Here is a 27302-nt window from a genome sequence, read left to right as displayed (position 1 = left end):
CCTATCGGAGAGACTATAATATCCAGATAGTTGTAATTTGGAATGCCAGATCAGATTAAGCGCATTTCACTTTATTGATAATCTTCACATTTCTCCAATATCGATTAATATCGATTTTCGATAGTAAATATTGTATTTTTTTTCAACATATTTGCCACTACAAAGAAATGCTCACAAATATTTTATTGCATTTATATTTGATGTATTTTATTTTATTTTTTGCACAAAGAAATATATATATTGATTATCGTATTACAGCATTTGATATTTGAATTCCAGAAATCGCACAAAGCGGCGATCCGCAAATAGCTCAAATTAGAGAGAAATGTTTGTGTTAGTTATTTTGGAATGGTGATTTGATATTAAGAGCATGCAATCAAGAGGTTTGCTGCAATGAAAGTGAATGGCTCACTTATTTTTTAGCACGCTGCCACAAACACACTCACACACGCACACACTCGTAATATATGTATGCATATACAATACGAACAGCAGGAGAGCAGCAAGAAGAATGAATCCTGTCAGGACGAAGGCAGTTTGAACAGTTTGTTTTTGCTTCCACACGAGAATTTATTGGGCCGGAGTAGAAGGCGGGGCAAGGCGCATAGCTGTGGCAAGGTGTAAGCACTGTTTTGGGGGTCCTTTTGCATTTGTCGCCTGGTTAGGAAGCATATCCAAAAACATCCAGTTCATGCTGGCAGTCGAATAATGAGTTTTTGTTTGCTTTCCGTCCTGTGCCGAAGCGATCAAAATGACTTTGCCCAAAGACTTGATAAATATTTTATTAAACATCCGACCCAACAGGTACTAAATCCTTAAACTCGCTAGCTTATCAATGTGGCCAGGAGTGCGGGGCGGGGGAGGACCGTGAGAGGGACGAAAGTGCAGATTTATGCAAATGGTATTATTTATAGATTGATTGTCATTGATTGCCTTTGATTGTCTTTGAATATTAGAACAGGCAGCAAAATCAAATGTATACAATTTTATTTGCATACCCATTGACTATTAAATGCCGAAAAGGGGTATGCCTAACTATAGCACGCATTTTATATTTATATGTGTATTGTATTTAATCAAGCTTGAGAGAACTACTGACAAAAAAAACGGAACCGGAACCTCAACTACAACTGTGAAGATTGAAATTCAGAGCCCGAAAATCATCATTTTCTTAAAGAATCATTTGAATAATGACACCGAATACTGCATGGATACATCTCCAGCTAGTCGAGCAGGTCACAATGTTTACACAATTTTACTTCAAATAAAAATCTGGCCCAAATCTGATTGTAGGTGGCATCATGAATAACAATAAGCAAGGATGCGTTCTGCATTCGTCTTATATGACTAGAAATGGCTAAGTAATAATAATAAAATCTGGAATAGACAAAACTGGATTCCAACAGGACATCAGCCGGGCAGGCTGGCTGTTGACGACGACTGCCTGTGTTAGCCAAGCCAAGCCAAGCCATGCCATGCCAAACCATCGTCTGTTTGCCATTAATTTAACCATAATGGGCTTTTACAGCGATTTCACTTTCATGTTACTTGATACTTTTGAGTCCGCCTGCTGGCAAAGTCATTGAAAACATATGCGCGAGGCGTAGATTTCTTAGGCACGCCCATTGCCTCCCCTCTCCCCTCTCTGTGTCTAAGTAATTAAACAAACAAAGTTTCTGATAACACAACAAGTGGAGGGGCCTAACAAGCAAGCTGTTAAATTACTCGGTGTGCTGGGTGAGTGTTAAATATCTAAGATTTCCTTCAAGGATAATAGTTGCTCGTCAAAATGTGTATAAATAAATGTTGCAACGAGACTTGGTTTTACATTGCTAGGTTACCTCAACTCGAGTTTGCCAGTGAGGTTAGCTGAAAAAAACTTGGTAGCTAAGTTATGTGGATTGTCCTCGTTAAAATTATTTAAGGATATAAATAGAAATATGCTGTGCGAGCTTCAATTTTTATGAATTAAATTTCTATCATTTAGATTGTTGTTTGATATAAAGAGACGTCTATGACAACATAAAGTATATGTATATATTTGCCTGACCAGCATCAATAGTCGACATAGCCATCTCCATTTATCTATCTTTTTCCAAACGAGAAGTTCTTATTAATAAAAAATCTATCAACATCAGACTACTATATCATATAGCTTCCAAGGGATGAATCAGTCGCCTCGCTGCAAGGGTATCTCATCTTCGTTCATCCCTGTTTTCATCTGTTAACTTCTTCAGTCAACAACTTGTGAAAGTTACAAATAGCTTAGCTGTTCATATTGTACGTGGTCTATTTTTAGAGCACTTATTTTAACACGCTTAACAAAATTAGTGCAAATTATGATGGCCAAGGGCCATCATAAAATTAATAAGTATTTATTTTTAGAGCTACAGCGATTCCGGCGGATTTAATATTCATACTTTAAGGTCTGGGATTTCAGAGTAAAAGAATTTATGGTTCGCTTTAAGCATAGTTTAAATGTTGTAATTCGTATATCTATGTTTTTATGAAAATATTAAATGAATTATATGCACAGATCTAATCTATTCAGTGCTATGTACTCTGCATATGCTCTCAAGGCTGGCGAGGCGTTGAGCAGGCTCAGCTTGTTTTGTATTAATTCCATTATCTTTCACATTTGTTGTTAGGCATAAAATATGTACACAAATGTTTTACTTGTTCGCCTCTTGTGCTTTATAGTGCATATCTGTAGCTGTATCTGGATTTGTGTGTGTGTCTCTATATGTATATATTTCATGGCTCAGAGTGTTTGTGTGAGTGTCACTGCCGATGGTAGGAAAACTTCATTTCCGCAAAACTAACTTTTGTTTAACATAACAAATTGTCTTGTTTACTTTTCGCATGCGAGTGCAAATCGAGTAAGTTTCTCAGCCTGAACATCAAGCAAATAAGCAGTAAGCAGGCAGAAAGGATATGACAGCTGTTTTTTATTTTTAATTTGCATGGAAAGATACGAATAAACATATGGATACAGATAGTAGATATTGTTAGAAAGACATATACAGTATCACATATAGATGCAGATTCATATACAGATGCAGTTATAGATAAATACAAATACAGAATCAGATATAGATACAAATTAAGATATATATTAATGCTGTAGAGATATAGAAGGATATAGATACAGATGTACATGGATAACTGTGGCCCAAGCTTATCTCGTTCCCTGAAAAGATTCAATTTCAATGAATTTCCTATGACGAATTGTGCATGAAAATAATTGAATTTTCTACGATAGGCCATCAAAAAAAATGTATATAATTGTAAATTAAATTCGTTATATAAACAAAAAAAAAGAAAGAAAAAGGAAAAAACGAACAAAAACGGAAATAAAACAATGAACACAAAACGGAAATACGCCACATACGCATAAGGACTGAGGGACAGACAAACAGACAGACGACAAGGCAAAAAAATAATATGAAATGAGAAAGAGACAGAGGTAGAGGGGGAGGGAGGGAGTGTGGGAAAGAGAGGGAGAGATGGATAGAGTGATAAAATAAAGCAAAACAAGATGAAGCTGCTAACTGAGGCACACCGAAGCTGAAATATCCTTGCATCTAACTTTCACTATAAATACAAAAAAGCGACTGATTGTATCTATGAATATTATATGATATATCAGTTATGTGGTGTATAAGCTATACGATAGATAAATCCAATTTTGACCATTGATTGCTAAAATGCATATTTAGAAGCCTTGATCAGGATCACTTAATAAACAAAAATGCTGTTCCCAAAAGAACTCATATTTCCAGCGATTCTTTCCTTGGCAGCTATATGATATAGAGATCCGATACGATCCGGCTGCATCGTATGTACTGCGTGCAGCAAAAATACAGATATATCTATCATATATCATCAAGTTGGCTTAAAAACTGAGACAGACACTCAGCCAAAACTATATCAACTCGTCGACTGCCGCTAATCAGGAGTATATACACCTAATGCAATCAATCACGTCTGCTTCACGACAAAATTAGTATACCCTCAGCAAGGGTATACAAAAAACGAATCGGAATCAAGACAAAAGCCAATTTCGGGGCCATCAATTCGGGGGACATACGTATTATGGGCGCTTGTTGAGTGCGACGGCGGGCTTGGGTTGGGTTGGGGTGGGTTGAGGAATGTGGCCTGGGGAATGCGTTGCAAATGTTTTTATATCAAAAATGAAATAAAACAAAAGCCGAACCTCGCATCACAGTGTACGCTACTCAATTACACACCCACCCACACACACACACACACACACACACATTTGAAATCCGAAACGACAAATCTCAAATCGAAAAACACAAAACCCAAAACTCAAATCCAAAGACAAGCCAAGCATGAGGACTATTTGGGGCAAGGCGCCAGTGGGGAGGGGGAGGTGGGTCGGAATTACACAGCGATTGATTTTGGAGTGGGCATAGATAGTAGTGGGTAGAGCGCTGCATTGGGGGGTGTGTCGGGTTGGGAGGTAAAGCAACAGCAAATGAAATTGTATAAAAGACAAAGCACAAAATTTATTACACTCCAGCAAAGCGCACCAAAAAAATGCTACAAAAAAATTGGCAAAAGTATGTACTCAACGATATCCTGTAAAAGTGAATTATTGAAGCAATATTAAGTTCTCACTTTTCCCAGGCATTTAAATACAGTGGTCAGCTAGCAGCTACCCTGCAGAACTTCAAAGCAAAAGTATTTGAAAACTAGCAAATGAAAATAACATTTATCGTTTAACTGAACTTTAAGGCATTTGTGAATAGTGATGGACTAGCAAATACTCTGTAACGAGTTCCGAAAATAACTACTGCATTCATATGATAACTGCTTTGCTATGTAAATCACGAAAAGTACTGTTGAAATATGTGCATAAGGCCACCAGCTAGCATATATATATATTGTTTCAATATACGGATACGTTATGATACTAATGGACTGGTATTCTTTAACTAATGGACTGGCATCCTTTATGCACCTTTAAACTTTACAGGGTATACATGCCTTAGCCACGGATAGTGTAAATCAAAACAACAACAAATTGGATATATGTGTGGGGAACGCTTTTAGCCGTGAGCAGAGCAGGGGTGGCACTGGGCGTGTTTTTGGCCGTAACGCCTGATAGAATAGTCATAGCTGAGTTGGCTGCCACTGCGAGAGAGCCCCAAGCAAATCCCATTTTATCCGCAAACATAAATTGAAGGCGCATTCACAAAACAGACGACGAGCAGGAGCGGGGATAGGAGCAGGAGCAGGAGTGGGAACAGCAGTAGGAGCAACAGCAGAGGGAGCTGAAGTGGATTTTTGTGTACGTTGCGTAGCTGTCATACAAATCATCTGGCCATCTATCCGACTGGCTGTCTGGCTCCCCTCTATCCGAATGTGTGTGTGTGGGAGATGTATCTGTTTAAGTGTGAATGAAAGTTGCATGCAACATGCAGTTAGTTGCACGAAGAGAGCGACAGATAACTCAATAAGCACAAATGCAAATTGCGCTCGCACTCAAATCTCTCACAAGGCTAATTTCACTCGGATCAAAAGCAGACATGTGTCTGTGTGTGCGTGTGTATGTGTGTGCACCTCTCTCTCTGTGTATGTGTGCCGTATTTTTCGCTTAGGCATGCAATTTGACAATTTAGTCGAGCTGCTCATCTGTCTGCGTCATCCTGCTTGCCTGTACGTATCTGCCACATGCGTTGCATATATTGCAACAGTTTGCTTTTGTCTTTGGGTAGCTGCTTTTTCTTGCAGTGTGTGTCTCGACTGTCGCATTGCATTAGCTATTCCCAAGCCGTGCCATAACTTGTTGAACAGTCAGAGGACTTTTCTATGGAGTCACATTTTGAACATTTTATGTATTCGTTGCTTCTGCGTGTTAAAAGCCAACACTAATAATTTCTATCTTGGGACTTATGCATATCTTCCACATCGCTAAACCGGCTCAGACTGAACCATCAATTGATTAACAATGAATACTACAAATAGTCCCTCTCAATCAGTGTGCAATATTCCAACACAGATTACAATTTGCTATATAGACTTAGAAGCGACTTGAGCTGATTACGATCCAATCATTAAACTGAAACGATTTTACTGTAATTTACTTATTACTTATCAAATATAATTATAATTATTTTTATCATATTGAAGCTTAAATATAAATCTATTGCTGTTTTTAGAAACTAATAACAAAGGTATAGACTATAATCAGCATTAAATGCTATCTCGGAGCAGCAGTTTCTATGGTGATTTGTAATACACTTTTCGGCTTTAGATTTAATCTGGTTTCTGCCTAATTTGCATTCATTTCGAATTTCTAAAGACTCAAAATTCAAGCTAATCTTTTAGCTCTTCAAATGCGTTCTGTGAATTTTACCTTGATGATGGCCGAGATTTGTGTATGTGTGTGTTCCAGTTAACTGTTCTGCTAAGTGCTTGTGTGTGCTGTAATTAACACACGCACACACACACAGACATTCTACACATTATTTCGTTCGTTGGGTTTTCGCATTTCTCCTAATGATTTTCGGCCATTGTTTTGCTGCTGCTATTTTGTAGGGCTGCTGCGGCTGCAACAAATATATCAGGGCCTCAAACCGGGCAACGAGTCCTTTCAAGTGGAGCTGGTCAAGCGCATCTCGAATGTCAGCATGGCCATTGAGTTTCTGCACACGCTGGAGCAAATCGGTCGCTTCACAAACAAGCACATCGTTCTCGACTGTCCCACGGAGATGGCCAAACAAATACTCATTCAACATGTGCGCGATTTGCGTTTGGGTCGTCGCACCTATCACTATCTACTCAGTGGATTGGTAAGTGTTGACCAGCTGTTTCCTCTTACTCAACTGTCAACTGTTACAGGATGTTAACTGTCACTGTTATACAGGTCATGGACGATCGGTGGGAGAGCGAGATAATCGAATTTGGTGCCATTAACATAACCGGATTTCGCATTGTTGACACAAATCGGCGACTCGTGCGCGAATTCTATGACAGCTGGAAGCGACTCGACCCACAGACGAGCGTCGGCGCTGGCAGAGAATCGATTTCGGTAAGGCTCAAACTCCAACTGTATATGTAACTGTAACTGCAAGTGCACTACAGTTGTCGCTCGCATAGACGAATAATGGGCATGAAATAGAAAATGAGTTGATAAAAACGTGAGAAAGAAATATATATAAAGTAATCTTTTAATTTTATATGTTTACTACTGTGTATACGTCATTTTAATATATATATACATATATAGTTTATATTAAGAAACAAAATAAGTAATAAATCAATTAAATTTTAAGCATTTTCCATTACTTTTCATTTCATCTTGATTTCCTATAGAGCACAATAAACTTTATTAATTCGAGCGTGCACTGTACTGAAAGCAGCAGCAATGTCATTGCTGCTAGCTGTTAAATATTTGCTGGCATTCAATGTTTACCGTTAGGACTCGCTCTTACTCTCCGTCTCCCTCGCTCTCTCCCTCCATCGACCGCTCAGTCCCTGTAGTCAAATAGCAACACAAACAGGCACAATGGCGACAGATTTCACTTTTTACATAGTTCTTCTTCAGTTCAGCGGCAACTTTCAGTCAAAGGCACACACACTTGTATACATGCATGCATGCATGCGTGTATGTGTGTGTGAGTGTGTGTGCCCTTGCTACCGTTGTCCTTGTCATGCTTAGCACACACAGATAGACAGAGAGGGAGACGGGGCAACAACAACAACTACTCGAAAGTTGGCGAGCGAGGTTTAGTTTGCGTGCTGTTTATATTTGTATTTCCTTGGAATTATCCCTCTGTTGACAAAGATTTCACTTTGTGGCGCTTAAATGTTTGTTGTATTTTGCTTGAGGACTTCAAACCCTGCACTGCTTCTTTTCCTTCTCTCTCTCTCTCTCTCTATCTCTGTACACATTATTTCTGTTGCTGTTGTTGCTCTCTTTGACAATGCTTATTTGTTTATTTGACTTGTACGAGTCTGTTCTACATAAAAATACACTCATGCATAGAAAAACACACTCACACACTCATGCATACGTTTGTGGAGACTAGGCCCTTTTGAAGGCCTTTAAAATTTGTTGCAATTACTTACATTTTCAACAGAATAATTTGTACATAGCGCAGATAACTCTACAGCATGTCTAACAGCAGTTTCCGCTGTTGATCAAAAGTAATCCTTCAAGCAATTTTGCGCTACTATTTTATTCGAATATTATCAAAATAGTAATAAAATTAATCGATTCAAACTGAAAGTATATAAGCATATATTTGATTAAAGTTAAGTTCTTATTTCCGCCCAATCCAATTAATAATTTAAAATCGTAACAGACTGCTGTTATTTAACAGTCCAAATCAGCGCCTTACAGCACCAATCGATCGCAACTCTTTCGATTAATTTATCGCTTGCGCGCCAAAAATTCAAACAACACATTGTTTGTTAGACACTCAAGCCCACAATTAACACGCTTTAAAGTAAGTAAGTGAAAAACAGCGAGTAATGTGCTCATTAATGAAATGCGATAGGAACAGCAACCACAAAAACAACAATTTGAAACGCATGTCCTTTTATGCAGGCTCAGGCGGCGCTGATGTACGATGCGGTCTTTGTGCTCGTTGAGGCGTTCAACAAAATTCTGCGCAAGAAGCCGGATCAATTCCGGAACAATGTACAGCGACGCAGTCAAACGCTGATGGTTGCCGCCCAAGCAGCCGCATCCACATCCAGCGATGGCTCCAGCACCAGCAACAGCAACAACAACAACAACAATAACAACAACAATGATGGCAACTCCGGTTCCAGTTCCAATTATGGTTCGGTGCCGCCGCGTGCCCTGGACTGTAATACGGCCAAAGGCTGGGTGAATGCCTGGGAGCATGGCGATAAAATATCACGTTATTTGAGAAAGGTGCGTTTTAGCAAGCATTACTGTCATGATCAGACTGCTGATGGTGATGATGATGATGGGAGCAATAACAACAAGTTTGCAGCTACCAGGTGCTGACACAGCAATTAAAAACACCCTTTTTTTTGTTTGTTTTTTGTCAGGTGGAAATCGAGGGACTCACCGGAGATATCAAGTTCAACGATGATGGCAGACGAGTCAATTACACGCTGCACGTTGTCGAGATGACCGTAAACAGTGCAATGGTATGTAACCGTATAGACCACATAACTAAGTGTGTGTGTGTGTGTGTGTATGTGTGGCAAGGAGTTAGGGGACCAACTGCCAAACAATGCTGCTCAGCTCGTTTGCTTGGAGAAAAATGTGTGCAATGAAAGTAATTAAAAAGTGTGCGAAAGAAAATAAGGAATTAACTTCAGAGTGTTGCTAATTAAATACGCTTACTAAACTAACTAGCTACTGATAAAGTCAAATACAATACATATATGATATAGTATATCAATGTGAAGGAAGCATAGAGTTTCAAATGTTGCAGTTTGTATATAAATCCGATTAGTGGAAAGTGGATAAATATTAGCCAAACTATGTGTGGTATTTAATTAGTGAGTTTAATGGAAACACCATAGACAAAATGGCAATTTGAAAAGATATCTTAAAAAGAAAGTATTTCCTTTTTTCTCAAACAACATAACGTTTTTAATTACTGAGTTTGATCAATATATATTGTATATAAAAGAGTTATTCAAGCAAAATCATCTCTTTACTTAAATAATATCTCAAAACGAAAATGTTTTTTTTTGTTTCCGAACTTTATGGAACTTTTATATGAACATCCATTAAAAATCAGTTCTCTCATTTTTCATCATTCATTAATCATTATCTTTCCATTTGACTGACATAAATTCGATGCAGGTGAAAGTTGCTGAGTGGAATGATGATGCCGGATTGCAGCCGCTGAATGCGAAATATGTTCGACTGCGTCCTCACGTGGAGTTTGAGAAGAATCGCACGTACATTGTCACCACGGTGCTGGAGGAGCCGTACATTATGATAAAGCAGCCCGCCTTCGGGGAACAGTTGCATGGCAATAACCGCTTCGAGGGCTATTGCAAGGATCTCGCCGATTTGCTATCCAAGAAGCTGGGACTCGAATGTAAGTGGCAATCGCATCAAATCCCGCTCAGCTTACACGTATTGCATTCCAGATGAGCTGCGTCTGGTGAAGGATGGCAACTATGGTTCCGAGAATCCAACCATTCATGGTGGCTGGGATGGCATGGTGGGCGAACTGGTGCGCAAGGTGAGATGATTGTGGACTCGGTTAATAAACTCTCTTAATGAGCATTTGTAGTGAATCATTCAGTTTGAAATTTGGCATGTGGAAGCTGAGATACCCTTTCAGACTGAAGTTAAACTGTCTTTTGCTATAACCCATTGTTTTTTTTTTTTAAATCTATATGATATAATAGTCAGTTACAATCACTCATAATTTGCACGATTAATCTTAGTGCAGCTAAATTACATCGGGATTTGATCAGTATTATAAAAACACACATGAACAACTGATGTACTTCAGATACAATTAAATATCCATGACCTTAATCAGACTTTATAAATATAGTTCCTTCGCAGAGTTACATGCTCAATATTTAGTCTATATTTATTTATATATCTAAAAATAAAGAAAACTCAGTCTAAAATCAAATCTAGTCTGAATCAAATGCATTAGACAGAGCCACATACTCATTATTAGCTCTAACTTTATTCAGTTGTGCAATGCTTATATATAAATAAAGTTTAAATAAAAAGATAGTTCCTTTTATAGTCCCACAAACCAACTCGAAACTAAATTCAGTTCTAGTCTGAAACGGAAACTGAGGCTGATACACTAAATATAACAACTCTCTCTCTCTCTCTCTCCCTTTCACACGATGCCTGTCTCTTTCACATTGGTTGGTACAGGAAGCGGATATTGCGATTGCCGCGATGACGATTACCGCCGAACGGGAACGTGTCATTGACTTCAGCAAGCCGTTCATGTCGCTGGGCATTTCCATCATGATTAAGAAGCCAGTGAAGCAAACGCCCGGCGTGTTCAGCTTCATGAATCCTTTATCACAGGAAATTTGGGTGCGTATATACACTATAAATATACTAGCTATATATATACTATATACTATATATCCATCTATATGTATGTGTGTGTGTGTCTTGCCTGACTAGCGAAACTTTGGGTTCCACTTAGTGACTTTGAGTTGGGCACTGCATTCCAAAATACGTTGCATGCTACAAGCTGCAAGCTAGCTGCTTGCTGCCTGCATATTGCTCCTTTTACCAGTTGGTGAAACACGTGCCCTAGTTTTCTATATATATAAGTGTATATATATATACATATATATATATACAAGTCGTATGTACCAGTCTACGCTTGGCTGGCATATTTACTCTTGTTTAGCATCTAAAATGTTTGCCAAAGGAATTTTACTTATCAACTTTGAGACTGGAGGCAGTCAGTCATCTGAAATTTTAACTTTCTCAACTATGGACTGAATAAGTTCAAATGTCGGTTCATGTTTTATTATGTACAGGTTCCTCCAAAATTGGGTCCGACACCAATAAATTAATTTCAAGCTATGATTTGCCATTGAACACTTCAACTGAATAAAATCGAATTGAATCGAAACATATTTCTATATCGATTTCGCTGGAGTTTATGAAAAGGTTCAATTTTGTATATTCAATTCTATTATCGTACTTATATTATCGGTTCCTCTGAATGGATCTTGAAATGTGTTGGAATTTGGTTGCTATTCTGTATTTTAATTGAAAAAGTTGCATATAAAATAGGTTTTCTTTTCAATTCTTACAGTTGATAAATATTATATCTGTATCATAATAATTAATTAATTAATTAATAATTAATTATAATTTTGTATATTTTATTGATATGTGTTATCGATTCATATCGATATTCACACAGCGGTGTGAGTTATCGATTAAATGAAATAAACTTGATACACGATGGATCTGGGATCAGCTTGTTTGTACAGACAGACGTTTTTATAATGTTGCTCACTTTAGTATACCCTTTTTCCCATTTGGAATGCGTTCAGAGTATAAACAGATAATTAAAAAAATAATAGTGCCAAGTATGATTTATTTCGGTAAATAAAAAATGTTTTATTTATTTTTTGTTTTTGGTTTTTTTTTTTTTTGGTAACGAGTCAAAAATAATGCAACATTTGCGCTGCATACAAATGAGTAAAGTTTTTTTTTTTTAATATGTCGTTCATTTTTTTGTATAGCCTGGTAATTTTTTGCCATCCTATTTTATTTGCTACTGTGAAAAACTTTGTGGTAAAGTTTTGTACTTTTTTTTATGTGTGTGTATATTATTTCTTCTGATTTTGGGCTACCTCGTAAGCTTGCCCAAAAGTTTAATAGAGTAAACGACAAAGTTTTTTTCTCTGCTACTGTTTGCGTTTATTTCCTTCATTTTTTTGTATTCCGTTTTTTTTTTTGGTTTTTTTTTTTTTGTACATTATAAACAAGAAACTACAAACGCGCTGGGCGAAAAATTACGTAGCCGTCAAGTTGGAGTATTAAATTTGGCGCTAGTCCAAAGTTGGTCGCTTGACGCTTGTTTAAATAATGGCCAGCCATCAGAGTTAGATGAGCATTTAGTTGATGATGTTGATGCTCGACTCAAAAGAACTCTCAAGCTAACTGACTGACCAAATGCCTGTCGGACTACCTTCAAAGTTGAGCCAAGCCAGCCAAAGTGGCTCTTAAAGCAAATGCCAGCGAAAAGTCAACTGAGCAACTTAAGCACAACAAAAAGAATACTTGAATATTTGGTAAATAACGCAGAAAATATATACAATAGTAAAGAGGGGGAGCTGTCTAAAATGATAAATGATAGAAACTATAAGTATAATATTTGTTTATAGAAGCCATATCTACAATATAAGGATTCTCTGCTTGCAACTTTGAATGTAATATTAATATAGAGTTCAATACATTACATTACAATATTAACTTGAGTTTCGAGTCAGAATCACCTTTACCAACTTTAAATGTGGTATTATTTTAGTGATCATATCATGACCAACAATCAGGAAATCATGGTTCTGAGTTTCTTTCGCTTAATTAAGGTACCGGTTTGAACTAAACTAAACTGGAACTAAAATCAGAGTTGATGGAATAAAACAGAGGATTATAGCAAAAGGAGCAAAGATTTCAGAATGATAAATGAATTAAAATGAAGTGTAAGAAAGCAATTGTGGAATCATGTTGAAAAAAAGACAACAAATAATATTTATCTCTCCTTTAGGCTGTGTCTGTGTCATAAAATCATACCAGCTTTATACAGATTGTATTAATTTATTTATTTTAGAGAAATTTGGTAAGCGTAGCTTCTGCGATCTTAAGGTGCCTTCTGCCCATCCATACAATTTGTGAGGGGGCTTAAAGTGTCGACTGCCGCGACAGACGTAAAATTAGACGCTTTGGCGGGAGTCAGTGAATAGCACTGTGAAATCTTACGCTTATGTTGACATGAGCTCCAACGACGAATTACAAATGCAAATTGCTTGCGCGCAAAGAGCAAAGGTGCCTGGCAAAAAAAAATAAATATATACATATACATATAAATATAAAAGGCTACAAGAACAAGTCAAGCGGCGACGGCAAAGTTAGCAAGCTAATATAAAAAGACTTTTACAACAACAAGAATTTATCATAAATTAAATGACGCATTGTTGTTGCACACACAAACGGGGCAGGGTAACGACGGATGGAAACAACAACGAGGCGCCTCAATAAAAACCGGGCTGCTGACAACCGGGCCTATGCGGCATGTGTGTGTGTGCATGTGTGTGCTCGAGTGTGTGTGCTTAACTATGACGACGACAGTGACAACGACACCTTGCCTTTTTTTGTTGCAAATGGCGCACAAAGGCGCGCCTCCGTGGCAGCCATTGAAGCATTGATAACGACAACGCCAGCGACAACAATATGAACAACAACAATTACAACAACAGCAACAAGAACAGAAAACAACAGCAAAAACAGCAACAACGGCAACAGTTGGCTGTCTAGAGAGGCAACAGGCTTTCAGTTGGCAGGCATCCTGTCAAAGTCCTCCACACAACATCGTCACCTGGCATTGTTTTTTCATACCCTGTAGCCGTTGAAAATATTTCCAACGGGTAGCATGACCACTGTGTGAAGCATAACTCCAAATCTATAAATGTATATAAACATATATCCTCTCTGCTATATAAGATATTAGATTGATTTTTCAAACTTACTGGATTGTGCAACAATATATGATATATGATAGTAAAATACATCGGCAAATCATGTTTAGCTTTAAGAAGGGTGGCAAATTGAAATCGGAAGCATTAGCCGTAACTAACCGATTGATTTTCAGACATGGAAATCAGCTAGTTTTTTAATACACATAATATATATTTAAGTTAAGTTTAGTTTAATTCTATATTTAAGCTTATGAGTGTAAAGTCGAGTGACTTGCAGGGCATTTGCTAGTCGGTCATTCCTGATTTGGTTATTGCTGCTTCTCGATTCTCCCATTAAGCTAATGTTGCGACGCTTTGCTAGGAAGCCATTTTGTTGCTTCCGCTTCAATTAGTGGGAGAAAATTTAATGAAACAATTTTTAGCCCAAATTATACAGTTTACTATGTGCCACTGCACTGTGTATATATTAATGTATATGTATGTAAATAGCAGTCAGGCAGGCAGGCAGTCTGCAGCAGCCAGGTGAAATTCTATATCCTGTCTTTGCATTTATCACGCTTTGTGTTTCACTTTAATACACTTAAAGCAAGGCAATAAGGTCTTCAGGGATCGTCTGAACACCGCTTAAGCTAGCGACTTGAAACTTTGATTGTATTTGTTAAAAGTTTTGATTTTAACGCTTTCCCAGCTACTCTATAAAGGTAATTATAAAGCTACCGTCACAAAACTTGAAACATTGATTGCTGATGAGTACGTTCAAAGATTGGCCTACATATTCTGTTGAAAATCAGTTTTAATCTTCAAGTTCACATCATGACAAAATAAAAGCCCCGGTTTCTGTTGAGTTAAACGTAAAGCACTTTTTTGGGATACAACTTCAACAGGTGTTGCCAACACTATATGTAGTATTACAATAGACCTCAATCCATGGCAAAAACAAAGCATTTCCTTCTTAAATTGGCTCAGTTTTGATAAACTTATCACTTTTTGAGGGTAGAAACATGCACTTAAACTAATTATTAAAACTTAAACAGTATTATTACACAGGATGTGGCATGCCACAAGTAGCAGGCAGGCAGTCTGGAGCAGGCAGACTGGCATGTGGAATTATGTTGTATCCGTTGTATTTTAAAAAACTCGCTTTTCATATTTTCCTCTCTTTTTTCTACAGGTGAGCGTCATCTTCAGCTATATTGGTGTCAGCATCGTTCTGTTCTTCGTGTCGCGTTTCTCGCCACATGAATGGCGTGTGTTGCAACAGCAGCAACAGTCTCAGCTGCAAGGTAAATATATTACTTATTTATACCCCCCTCAACACCTTAACATCCTTTGCAAGTAGACAGAGTGCTGAGCATTAATGGAAAATAAGTTTAAAGTAGCTTTAAACTATTTCTTCATAGATTCATTGAGAGCAAAACTCAAGTTGGAATGTTGATTATTTCGTTTTATCGACAACTTTCTATATTTCCATAAAATCGATAAATATCGATTACAACCAGCAATACGAATTTGTGTTCAATTGAAATGAAATGAATAAAAAGTAATGAATGTCTATGAAAATATTTCGATTATTTTTGAAGCATACTTTTCAGAGTAAAATTATTAAAAGTAATTTGCAATTTTATATTATCATATTGATATAATATTGTATTTGGTGATCATTACGATTATTTTTAAACCTTTTGGAGTAGAAACACAAAAAGTAATTTGCAATTTGATAAATATAATTATATTTGCTGATATTAAGAGTACAAACGAAATCCTGTCAACGCATTTATTACCTAAATTGAGATTTTACGAGCTCAAAGCCTAAGGGAGTTTTACCGAGAGACAGGACTCCAAAGAAGGGGGAGGGTTGTGTGTGTATGTGGGGGAGTAAGGGGTGAAAAGGAGTACTATTCACACACAGTGGAATGTTTTCACATCTTTCTACTTGTTTTGCATGCGTTGCCGCATAATTCAATTATGGGATTCCATTTTTTTGTGGTCTTGTCTGTTGGGCGGTTGAGTGGTTGCCTGTTTGTGGTGCTGACACTTTGCCTGGCAATCAACGTAAAAAAAAGGGCGTGGAGGGTCACATATGAACAGGCTAACAATTGCCGCTCATAACAATCTATTGGCATCCTGCAAAACATCCTTAATGTAATTTTAGCGGAAAGTAAACAACATTTTGTATGCAAGCAACGTGTTGCAAGAAATAAATTGTACACAAGCCATGGGCATAAAAGGGTGTGGGGGAAGGGGCAGAGGGAAATGCGAGTGCATGAAAATGTTCAGATTCAGATATGACTGGTTGTCAGTTTAAAGAGGAAGCCAAGTTGAAAGTCGATGCTTTTCCAATTGAAGCAAGTGTCTGATGAGGGGGGAGGTAGATGGGGGGTGATGTATAGCCGGAGGAGCTGCAACAGCAGCTGGAGAAGCAGATTTGGCTATGCGCCTGATTGCATATCAATTAGAGCAAGCGCAAAAAGTCAAACCAAACGAAAGGAAACGAATCAGAAACGGAACGAAACACAACGAAATGATTGACAGTTGCCAGTCGGATGACAGCCGAAGGATATCTGTTGTACATGCATGCATGTCTAGCATACACTGAGCGAAGATTATTTAGCACAAACAATTAGCAAATCGCCAAAGGGCAGCTTTACTTTTATTTTACAGAAAATGCATTTCCAAATTTTGTTGTCGCTGTTAGAAAACTCATCTCAGACCAGACACTTTCTACTTATTTTAGTATTTTATGTGAAACCAGAAAAATTCAGAGATTTGATACAACTGCAGAACTGAGTCCATCTGCTCACATTGTGGTTTCATTATACAAATTATAAAAGAAATTCTGAAAGTGTATTTAAATATTCTTTTTCTTAAATGAATTTCCTAAGTCCAAAAATACGAATTCTAAATCAAATTTTAATTCTAATTTCAAACAGATATTCTTGCAAATTCATTCATGTTTTTCTTCGAGTGTAGATGCATGCATTCACATGTTCTGGCTTGTCCACTTTCAGTTTGCTGTCTGCGGTTACATATTTTGTGCCTCTGCCTCTCCCTCACACTCTATCACTCATTCACCTCCCTCTCTCTCCGCCTTTCTTGTAGATCCGCATGCACATCACGAACAGCTTGCCAATCAGCAGCCCCCCGGCATCATTGGCGGTGCCCAGTTGCCTCCCCCACCACCGCCCGGGCCACCCACACCGGGCGTACAGTCAGCTGCTTGCGCCGCAGCACTGCAGGCTTCGCTGTCGGCAGGCAGTCTTGCGTCTGGCTCAACTGTGGGCGGCTTGGCGTCGCCCTCATCGCTGTCGTCGTCGGCTGCAGGAGCAGCTGTCAATGAGTTTAGCATTTGGAACTCCTTCTGGTATTCGCTGGCTGCATTCATGCAGCAGGGTTGTGATCTGTCGCCTCGTTCCGTTTCTGGTCGGATTGCGGCCGCTTCGTGGTTCTTCTTTACGCTCATCCTCATCTCGTCATACACGGCAAATCTGGCCGCCTTTCTCACCGTCGAGCGCATGGTCACGCCCATCAATTCGCCAGAGGATTTGGCCATGCAAACGGAGGTGCAATACGGCACCTTGTTGCACGGCTCCACATGGGATTTCTTTAGGGTGAGTCTGGCATAACCTTTGACATGCGATTATGCCTAGTTATTCAAATTACACAAGACACAAGTTGTGCAAGCGAGCAAGGCAGAGATAGACTAGAAGGTACTCTCTGTAACAAAAGCTAAAAGTACCATCATTAATTTGTACCCACATTGTAAAGGAACACAGTTTTTAGTCAATAGGTACAATATTTTAAATTTGCATTGAAATGTTTGCAATCAAATTATATTTTTTTTTTATTATTAAAGTAGTTTAACAGAGTTATTCAGCTTAACAGCAATTTTCAATATGTATTTACAAAGAATATTAGCATAAAATGTGCCATTTGGTATGAAAAGCTTAGGGTACCAATTAACAAGCGCCATTTTACATTTGTACCACACATGTCGCTGTAGCGCAACTTCATCAGCAGTTATCGATCAATGTTAGCAGTGTAATCGATTTACCTTAGCAGAGTCGTTGTTGAGTCGGTGCTGTTAAGACAAAGTAACGGAGCGCATTCTCGGTTCTTTTGAATATTGTAATAAAAACTGAATTTAATAGGAGCAATTGTACTATATAGATTAAATATGCGATTAGCATTGCATAATAAACCCACACAACTTACTTGTGTGCAAAATGGTGTGTGTGCGCGCCTAATTCTTTTCTTTCTTTTCGTTTCCAGCGCTCTCCAATTGGACTGCATAACAGAATGTGGGAATATATGAATTCGAGGAAGCACGTTTTTGTCAATACGTACGACGAGGGCATTCGCCGAGTGCGCACCTCGAAGGGCAAATATGCCCTGCTCGTGGAGTCGCCGAAAAATGAATATGTAAATGCACGCGAGCCATGCGACACAATGAAAGTGGGACCCAACTTGGATACCAAGGGATTTGGCATAGCAACGCCCCTTGGCTCAGCACTCAAGTAAGTACAATACACACACATACATATGTATTATATATATACCACATACTGTTAGGAATTGGCGTGGAAGCCGTTTGAAATGTATGGGAGCAGGGCAATGAATGGAATGAATGTTAAGCGTGGGCGTAAGACACACTCAGAAAATACAGTGGTGGCACACAGAATGAGCACGCTTCCATTGCAGAGTTCATTTTCAACTGCTCATAATTTGTATTACTTACAAGTCATATTTAACTACGGACTAAATTACATTTCAATTGATTGTGAGCCATACTGTACAGGTGTGTGTATATACTTTGCCAGTTTGCCACCAGTGTAGCTGTAAGCAAATGCCAACCATACGAAACGTACTTAATAACCGTTATCCACTGTTCTAGGGATCCAATTAATTTAGCTGTGCTGTCGCTGAAGGAGAACGGCGAACTGATAAAGCTTCGCAACAAATGGTGGTACGACAAAACGGAATGCAATCCCAACAAGGACAGTCGCGAGTCCTCGCACAATGCGCTCTCGCTGAGCAATGTGGCTGGCATTTTCTATATACTCATCGGTGGACTGCTCGTCGCCGTCTTTGTTGCAATTATTGAGTTTTGCTTCCGCAGGAAGGCAAACGGTTCCTCATCCTCCTCCTCCTCTGGCGGCGGATCGAATCTCGTTGGCGTTGGTAATGCGGCCAAAAGTAACGGTTCCATGATGCTGCGCACACCCAACTCCGTTCCGGGCGTACTACCCTCGACACATCAAAGGAACGCGATGACGGACACGATGCACGCCAAGGCCAAATTGACCATTCAAGCGTCTCGCGACTACGACAATGGACGTGTCGGGGTGAGTAAATATTACATTGAAGTCCATTTGGCTTAAGGCTACAACTAATTTACTCTGATCCTGAGGGTTGTTTTTCCTCTTAAAGCTCAAAGTAAATTTGTGGATATTATGAAAATTATGGAAAGTTTAGTTTAGTTTGCAAGGCACTTTCATTTAAAATGTAGCTTTAATGTTTAATAATAATAATTCGACCCAATGTGCATCAATATTTTCTATAATATCTGTGATGGAAAGCTATCTGTTCTCCTCCAAGCTTATCCACAAATAATAACGACTAACGGTTTAGCTTATGGGGATTATGTATTGAAGTTTTGTTAGCTTTGGAGTGAGTGCTTTGGCTGTGATTTATAATCTTGCGAGGGTTGAGAGAAGAGTTTCTTAACTTTCATACGGCTTAAAGGACTTTGATAAAAAGTGCTTAATCTTTTTCCAGGCTTTGAAAGCAGAGTTTATGAGGAGTCTTATAGTTTCCCGAGGGTTGAACTGAAAGTTCCTGTTGTGTCTTCGAATGTATCGAGAAAAAACTATGTTATATTTCCACACAACTATAAATTAAATGTACAACTATATCACAGAGTAAATTCTGGTCAATCACCTCTTGACCTTAAGAGGGTGAAGATTTTGCGAGGGTTGAAAGAAAATTTGCTGAGTTTAGCGAGGTTTAAAATACAAGTTAAATGTTCTTATAACTATATTAAGCATTGTCCTACGATTTTCCCCTTTCTTATTTCGTGTTAATTATGAGGTCTTAATGTGAGTCTAACCGCCGCACAGTATTTGAATTGCACCTCGTTGCAGTATTATCCGCCGGCGCAACTCTCCGGCGCCCCCTCAGACGCTGGGGAGGCGCTCCACATGAACGCACACGGTCAGGTCTGACACGAGCACGTGCAGGAGTCGCGTCTCTGACGCACACCCTGCGCGCCCACAATACGACGCATAATGGCAAATAGCCGCCAGGAGACGGAGAAAATGATGGCGGGCTGCGTTGGTGTCGGCCCCAGTGGCACCATCAACGGCGGCGGTGGTGGCAGCCACGAGGGTAGCCTAACCCTCTCCCCGGTGAACGGGCAGCATGCTGCAACACTGATGCGCCACTCGCCGGACATAAAGAAGCATCCGCATGCCCCCCACCCCTACGACAAGTAAGTGAATTAGTTCTTTCTACACTAAGTAAATTTTAGATAATAAGCAACAAAAAAAAAAGAACAAAATAAAAACATAAACATAAACATAACACAAAAGGCAGACAGACGAGACTTCGACAACAATATGCGAATAATTAAACAATTTATGCAAATTGTGTATTCAGGGTGAATTTAGAAAACTATGCCAGTATAATCAGATTGACTAACAATGTGCATAAATAATTGAAATTGAAGCTGCAGCAGCGAGAATCATCAACAATTAACGCGTTTTCATTTCATAAATCAATTAAAGTAGACGATTTATTATTTCGTTTTTTAATAAGTGCAAACAGCATTTTTTAATAAATTTCTGTCGAAATCGGCCCACAAAAGTGGTGAACATTATTTATATGTCTTAGAGATGGGCACGTGACACGACTGAATGACGATGTTTTGCGTGCGATGAAAATGATAAGTATTCTTGTAGTTATCAAACAGAAACAGGTATTTCCGATCCCATAAAATATATATATATATATTCTTGATCAGCCGACTGGATCGAATCATGTCCGTTTGTCTGTAAGAATTAGAATTTCAATTTAGAAATTTTTATAATATAAAATATCGTCATTGCCGCCCATCTCTAAGCTGATCCAATTTTTTTTTTTAGTTTTCTGCATCGCAATGCAAATGAATGATATTAATTATTGTAATATTGTTAACAGTCAACTGGGAATGGGCAGGGTGATGGGGGATAAGGGATAAGGGATGAGGGATGAGGGGTGTGCGTGTGTGTAATGGAAACCCTATATACTATTAATTGTATAGTATTTAGTGCTTTCGTACACACACACACACACACACACACATACACATACTATATATAAATATATACATATAGACAGCAATTCATTGCATTCAAATGACTGATTAATATTTTTAATAAACAATCAAAAGTGAAACAAGTAAAAATGAAAACAAAAGAAATATGGAAAACAAAAAAATAATGAACAGAATAAAACACAAATGGAAAAGCATTAAAAAGACACATAGCTGTTCCATAAACTATACTAAAGGGCTCATAATGGAATTTGTTGTTGCATATTTGTTTATAATTAAATTACAGAAAACAAGAATAAAAAGAGAAAAAATGAAAAAACAACATAAGCGAAAACTATTAAATAACGAGCAGAGGCTTAATAAAAATATTGTAATAAATTAATTAGCGCAAGTAAAATAGGAAATAATGAAAATATATAAGAATAGATTTCAGTGAAATTTAATTAAATTTTATTTTAATTGAAATCATTTTTATTTGATTTTGAACAAACACAAATAACAAAATGATTCATTAACAGTAGAAACATTGTGAGAATTTCACATTCAACTTGAACTTTGAACAAGAACAATTTGAAAATGCCACATAGACAACCAGAAATAGGAAATGATGTATAAATCAACTTTATATAGTTCAGATAGTGTTCAACATCTTTTGTCGAATAGTGTATATGTATATATATATGAATATTTGAATATATATGATCGTATAAATAGTTGCCAAAGAAATTACCATTAAATTGCTTAAGTCATATCAAAAGACATTTGAATGGTACTGAGATAAACCTTATAAAGTATACAAATATATTATATATATATATATATTATATATACTATTGTAAACTATTTACGTACTATTATTAACTGTTGCTAGTTAAATTATTTGATAATTCGGTTTTTCTTTTATAAATAGCATAAATATACATTTAATAAAAAGCTAAGAAAGAAAAAACAGAAAAAAACAGTTGCAGGTAAATTGCATTTAATGTTCAGTTCAGTGCGTCATCAAAAATAATCCCAAACAAATAAAGATCAAAAACTGAAATCAAATAAAGCATAAACCATTAAACATATTCAAATAGAGAATACTAATAAATGTGCAAAGATAAATAATAATAAATATGCGAAATATTTATTGCATCGACAGCATGACAAACATAAAACTCGAACATCAAATATATATATATTGAATAAATCAAAGGTTAGTTTTAGTCTTTACTAGAGTATCATAAGCATTAAGTAAAACAAACGCCGAAACAAAAAAAAAAAAACAAAACAACAAAGAAAAATTCCCAATTACAAATTGCGTTTAAATTTCAGAGGCTCCCTTTTTGTTGTTTCCCCTCTTACCACGTAGGATACTGTACAATTTTTTATATGTATTTTAGTTGATATAAAAGATTTATGTCAAAGCGCATTTGATACATTTATTAACATTAAGTAAACATATTGTTATCACACTGCATTTAAACATACAACAAAAACAACAGAAAACAGAAACCAAAGTCAAAATAAAAGCGTAAAGGTAAATACAACTATTAATAATAAACATTTTAAATGCGCTTGTGTTTTATTTTTTGCGATGCCCGTTTTCTATATATATTCTATGGTTATTGTTAGCTTTAAGGAGTATTTTAGAGATGTGAGTTAAACACTTTTCAAGTTGTTACAACGTTATTTGACTTGACTCGGTTTCTGTAAGCCAAGTGAATTAAGAGCAATTTGTGCTGAGTAAGTAAGCTTCCAGTCGCAGAACTCTGCACAAATTGTCGGTTAGCCGCAGTTGCCACATGCTGAAGTACGAAGAGAGTTGCCACGTTGATGGCAAGCCCCAGTGTTGTTGCAAGACGACTTCATTATGCGTTGTAGACGATTTACTGCCATATCCCCCCCCCCCATACCCCACCTCCTTACCTTGATTTCCCTCAACTATTTGCAGTTAAAACGGTTGCTTCATTCATTTGTTGCCTCATAATTAGAGAGAGAGAGAGAGACAGAGAGAGAGAGAGAGAGAGAGAGAGCAACGTCAACGGAAGTTATGATTCATGACTCATGAGCAGTGTGCCACTCACCACAGTAATTAACACAGCTGCGACCGGGCAGGCTGTTCTCGTGCAAATTAAGGATGTCCCGTGTTTGCCACAGTGTGCAACTTGTGAGCCTCACATTAGCATAAAGTTGCCAGCCGCAACTTAAGCGCGAGTCCCTTTTGGCCATCCCTTTGGTGTATTTGACATTTGACGAGTGCCGTCATAAAATTAGCGCCGTTTTTTCAAACTTGGACTCGAGCAACAACGGAAACCACTGATGACTTCTCATCACATCATCGCACGAGACGCGAGTCAACAAAAAGTCAACAAACTCATAAAAGTAGATCAAGTTGTTGAATACTACATAAGGTGTTGCCCAGGCCTAACAGTTGAAATTTTACAGCATTCTAGTAGTATTTACTTTATGTATATTATTATTTTTTTTATCTGTAATAATTATTATAATTTTCATCACGTAAACTTAATGTAAAATATTTTATTTTACTATGTCTGGTACTACTTTATTTTTATAGTATGTCTACCTTACCATTATTATATTTCTTTAGTATGATTAAAAATAAAATAATATTTTATTACTTTGTCTGATGATAGTTTTGTTCACATATTTTTTTAATTAGTTGTTATATTTTTGCATTGTTTATGACATCATATTTGATGTCATCTATATCATTTCAACATTTTTGTTCTTTTTATAGTGTGCTTGCCCCTCTTTTGCCACTCCCCCTGTCTGAAGCAATAAAGCTGTCGACTTTAACTACAAAATTTGACTACACACAGATTATAAATCAAACTCGACTCGCTGTTTTGTGTTTTTGAAAGATTATACGTCGACTGCAAAGAAAGTCATTCATCTGCACATAAGAAAGGTAAGGTAAGTACAAATATTTATTATTCCATTTGAGTTTACACAAATCTATTTGAGTAGAATGAAAAATGTTATTGCATACATTAATCGATCGATTTGTATATATAGAACATTCGCGTACATTTATCAATCAGATCGCAAAGCTCAGCTCGGAGTGGGCTATTCTTGAATAGGTTTTCTTTTTTTTTTTTTTTGCCTAAACATTAATTTTGGACAGTTTCTTTTTTTATTAGAGAAGTGTGCATCTAGCTGCATTAATGGATCGAATCAATCAACGAGAGCAAATGCCAAATCAATTTGTAGCCGTTTCAAAATGAAACATGGCCAACATGAAGCGACAAAATCACTTACCAAAATGAATAGCCAATTGACATTCGTGAATGTGGCTAATAAATCTGTTTAAAATTGCTTTCGATTAATATTGCTGATAGAATTACATTTTACTATTTCTTTTTTTTCTTTTTTGTTATCTTTTGATGAGTTTTCTAATGTGCTTGAATGGAAATAGTTGTTGTCAGTGCTAAACAAAAATAGTACAATCCTAAAACACAAGAGTTGGATTGGCTTAAGTTATGGCCAATAACCCAGTTGGAATTTTATAACATGTACATTTTTTTTAATGTTTCTTTTATACTGCTGATGTTTTGTTTTCCAAGAAGTGTGAAAATGGAATGTGTTTATTTTTAGTATTCAGAGGATTCTTAATCTGTTGATGTTTATCTTTTCAGTGGAAAGAAAACAGAATAAATTTATTATGCGCTCGCAGAGAGTATTCGAATTGAAGGAGACGTCGTCGTAGTCCCTTAGATTTGTTACTTGACTGTATGCAGTTCATATATCAGACACAGCCGGATCGGATTACTATAGCGTATAGCTGCCAAAGAAACAATCGTTTTAAAGCTGAGATTTTGTGTGGTATCGAAACCAAATTCGGTGTGTTATTATGCTGATCACATTTTGGGAACAAAATCACCAATATCGCACCACTAAATCATATAGGTCCCTTTTTAAATGTATTTATTATCAAATAAGCTGCAAATCCTGAATGAAGAGTGTATTATTTTAATTCGTATACATATACATAAATTACATATATATATGTATATTTTCGAGAGCCCGCTACGCTGCGTATACGTGATGCTGAGGGTCATTGTTCTGGCATAACGAGGGTCTGAAATGGGATTTATGCATACATACTTATATATATATACATATATATAAAATACACATGTATATGTTGCATATTTTATTGAAATTCCACACTCGCAGATGCGTTTAGTGTTACTGTTAGCAAAAATCCAAGTAATTTGGCAATTACGTTGCCAGCATTTCAAATTCATTCCCAGCCCAGCCGGCTGTCCAGCGAGAGAACCTGAGCATTCCCACTGGATTCCACTCTGCGGATGGAGGACTACGGACTGAAGACGTATGCGCGCCTTAATTACATGTAATATTAGACGAAGCCTACGTTCACACCACCCACACACACACACACACACACTGAGAACGTATCATATTTTGCGGGGCGTATAATTGATTTTTGGGCTAAAATGTGTGGCCGTCAAGCCAAAACGCAACATGAATATTAAATGCGCCACTGGAGCGAGTGAGAGACTTATGGCCAGGCAAACAATAGAAGTTTCTGGGGGCGTGGCATAGTTACACCAGTGTTGGGTAAGGCCACAGAATAACTATGAGCCACTTTGCAAAAGCCAGTGGAAATAGCTGCGAGGAGAGTCGCTGTTGAAATACCAGATTGAAACCAGAGCTCCAACTTTACAAAGTGTATTTTATAAACAGAACCGAAACTCAACATTTGTTGAGATCCACTTACAGTAAATGATATTGTTAGTCCAAATAGTACCTTAACGAAATTGAATACTGAATTGAATGTTGAATCAATGCACAACCTTTAGCAGAACTGGAACTGGAAAATCTGTTAGAAATTTTCGATTTTTGTCTTGGCAAACTTATGACTCTCGAAATTCATTGATTTCCTTCTGCCTGTAACATACTATTCCCCAAATTCAGTATACCCCACATACACAATTGACAAAGAGTATGAAAAAAAAACTGAAACAGAACTTGTACAAAAGGCATGAGCAATTCTCGTCACTCTGTACTAGTCTTGAAACTCGATACTTTGTGCCTATCGCTACGCCTCTCTCCCTCTCTCTCTCTCTCTCTCTCTCTCTCTCTCTGTATCCCCCCACCTCTCCCTCTATCTCTCTCTGTCGCAGTGTCTCTTTGTTGGGCATGCTGTGTGCGCTTGTTGTCCATTATTAAATGCTTTGCGGTTTGGCAGTTAACCAATTTGCTTGATTTCCGTTTTGCGAACCCCAAATTGCTTACCAATATATTGTACTACATATAAATATATATATAAATATATATATACATGTATATAGCAATTCTGATAGATGGAAAACTGTTGTGCGGTCTGCCTTTGTCGATTTTTACAATTCCCATGCATTTGTGCAATTATCAATTAAAAGTATTACGCCAGCAAGAGGCAGAGAGGAGTAGAGCAGTTCAAACTAGCCGATTGGAGCATGTAAAATCAATCAGGACGACAACCGGCAACCGCATTAGCTGGCCAACTAGGCAGGATTCCGACCGCAGTCAACTTGCTGAACGTTGAATGCGCTTTGGCCTCTGTGCTTATAATCCGCTTGGATGGGGGCAACGTCATCGTCATCGTCATCGTTATCGTTCCCCTCTGGTTTACTCTCCTCGGCTTGTGCTTCTTTTGTGGCCAGTGCGGTTTCTTAGTCCAGTGCACGATTTAGTTGGCAACTTCTCGACATCGTCTGCCAATACAACAAGTATAATTATCGGAAATGTGGTCTAGACGTGGCCAACACACACACAGTACCAGCACCTACCAACATAATCGCGGCTAATGAGC

General features: G+C 37.6%; 1 protein-coding gene across 1 annotated transcript in view; it reads left to right on the top strand.

The window, feature by feature from the left end:
- LOC6558882 (glutamate receptor 1) overlaps positions 1-20393 on the top strand; it is a 30320-nt gene extending 9927 nt beyond the window's left edge. Inside the window, exons 6-17 of the mRNA XM_032738878.2 lie at positions 6568-6821; positions 6896-7060; positions 8582-8914; positions 9055-9156; positions 9824-10064; positions 10117-10211; positions 10874-11041; positions 15344-15455; positions 17272-17780; positions 18442-18686; positions 19064-19514; positions 20289-20393. Coding sequence (XP_032594769.1) covers positions 6568-6821; positions 6896-7060; positions 8582-8914; positions 9055-9156; positions 9824-10064; positions 10117-10211; positions 10874-11041; positions 15344-15455; positions 17272-17780; positions 18442-18686; positions 19064-19514; positions 20289-20393 — 2780 coding nt within the window. The remainder of the gene's footprint in view (positions 1-6567; positions 6822-6895; positions 7061-8581; positions 8915-9054; positions 9157-9823; positions 10065-10116; positions 10212-10873; positions 11042-15343; positions 15456-17271; positions 17781-18441; positions 18687-19063; positions 19515-20288) is intronic.
- The last annotated feature ends 6909 nt before the right edge of the window (positions 20394-27302 follow it).

The sequence above is a fragment of the Drosophila grimshawi genome, unplaced genomic scaffold (genome assembly GCF_018153295.1).
Source record: "Drosophila grimshawi isolate 15287-2541.00 unplaced genomic scaffold, ASM1815329v1 contig_44, whole genome shotgun sequence".
Lineage (NCBI taxonomy): Eukaryota > Metazoa > Arthropoda > Insecta > Diptera > Drosophilidae > Drosophila > Drosophila grimshawi.
Note: the sequence above shows the minus strand (reverse complement) of the source record. Positions and strands in the feature narration are given on the sequence as shown.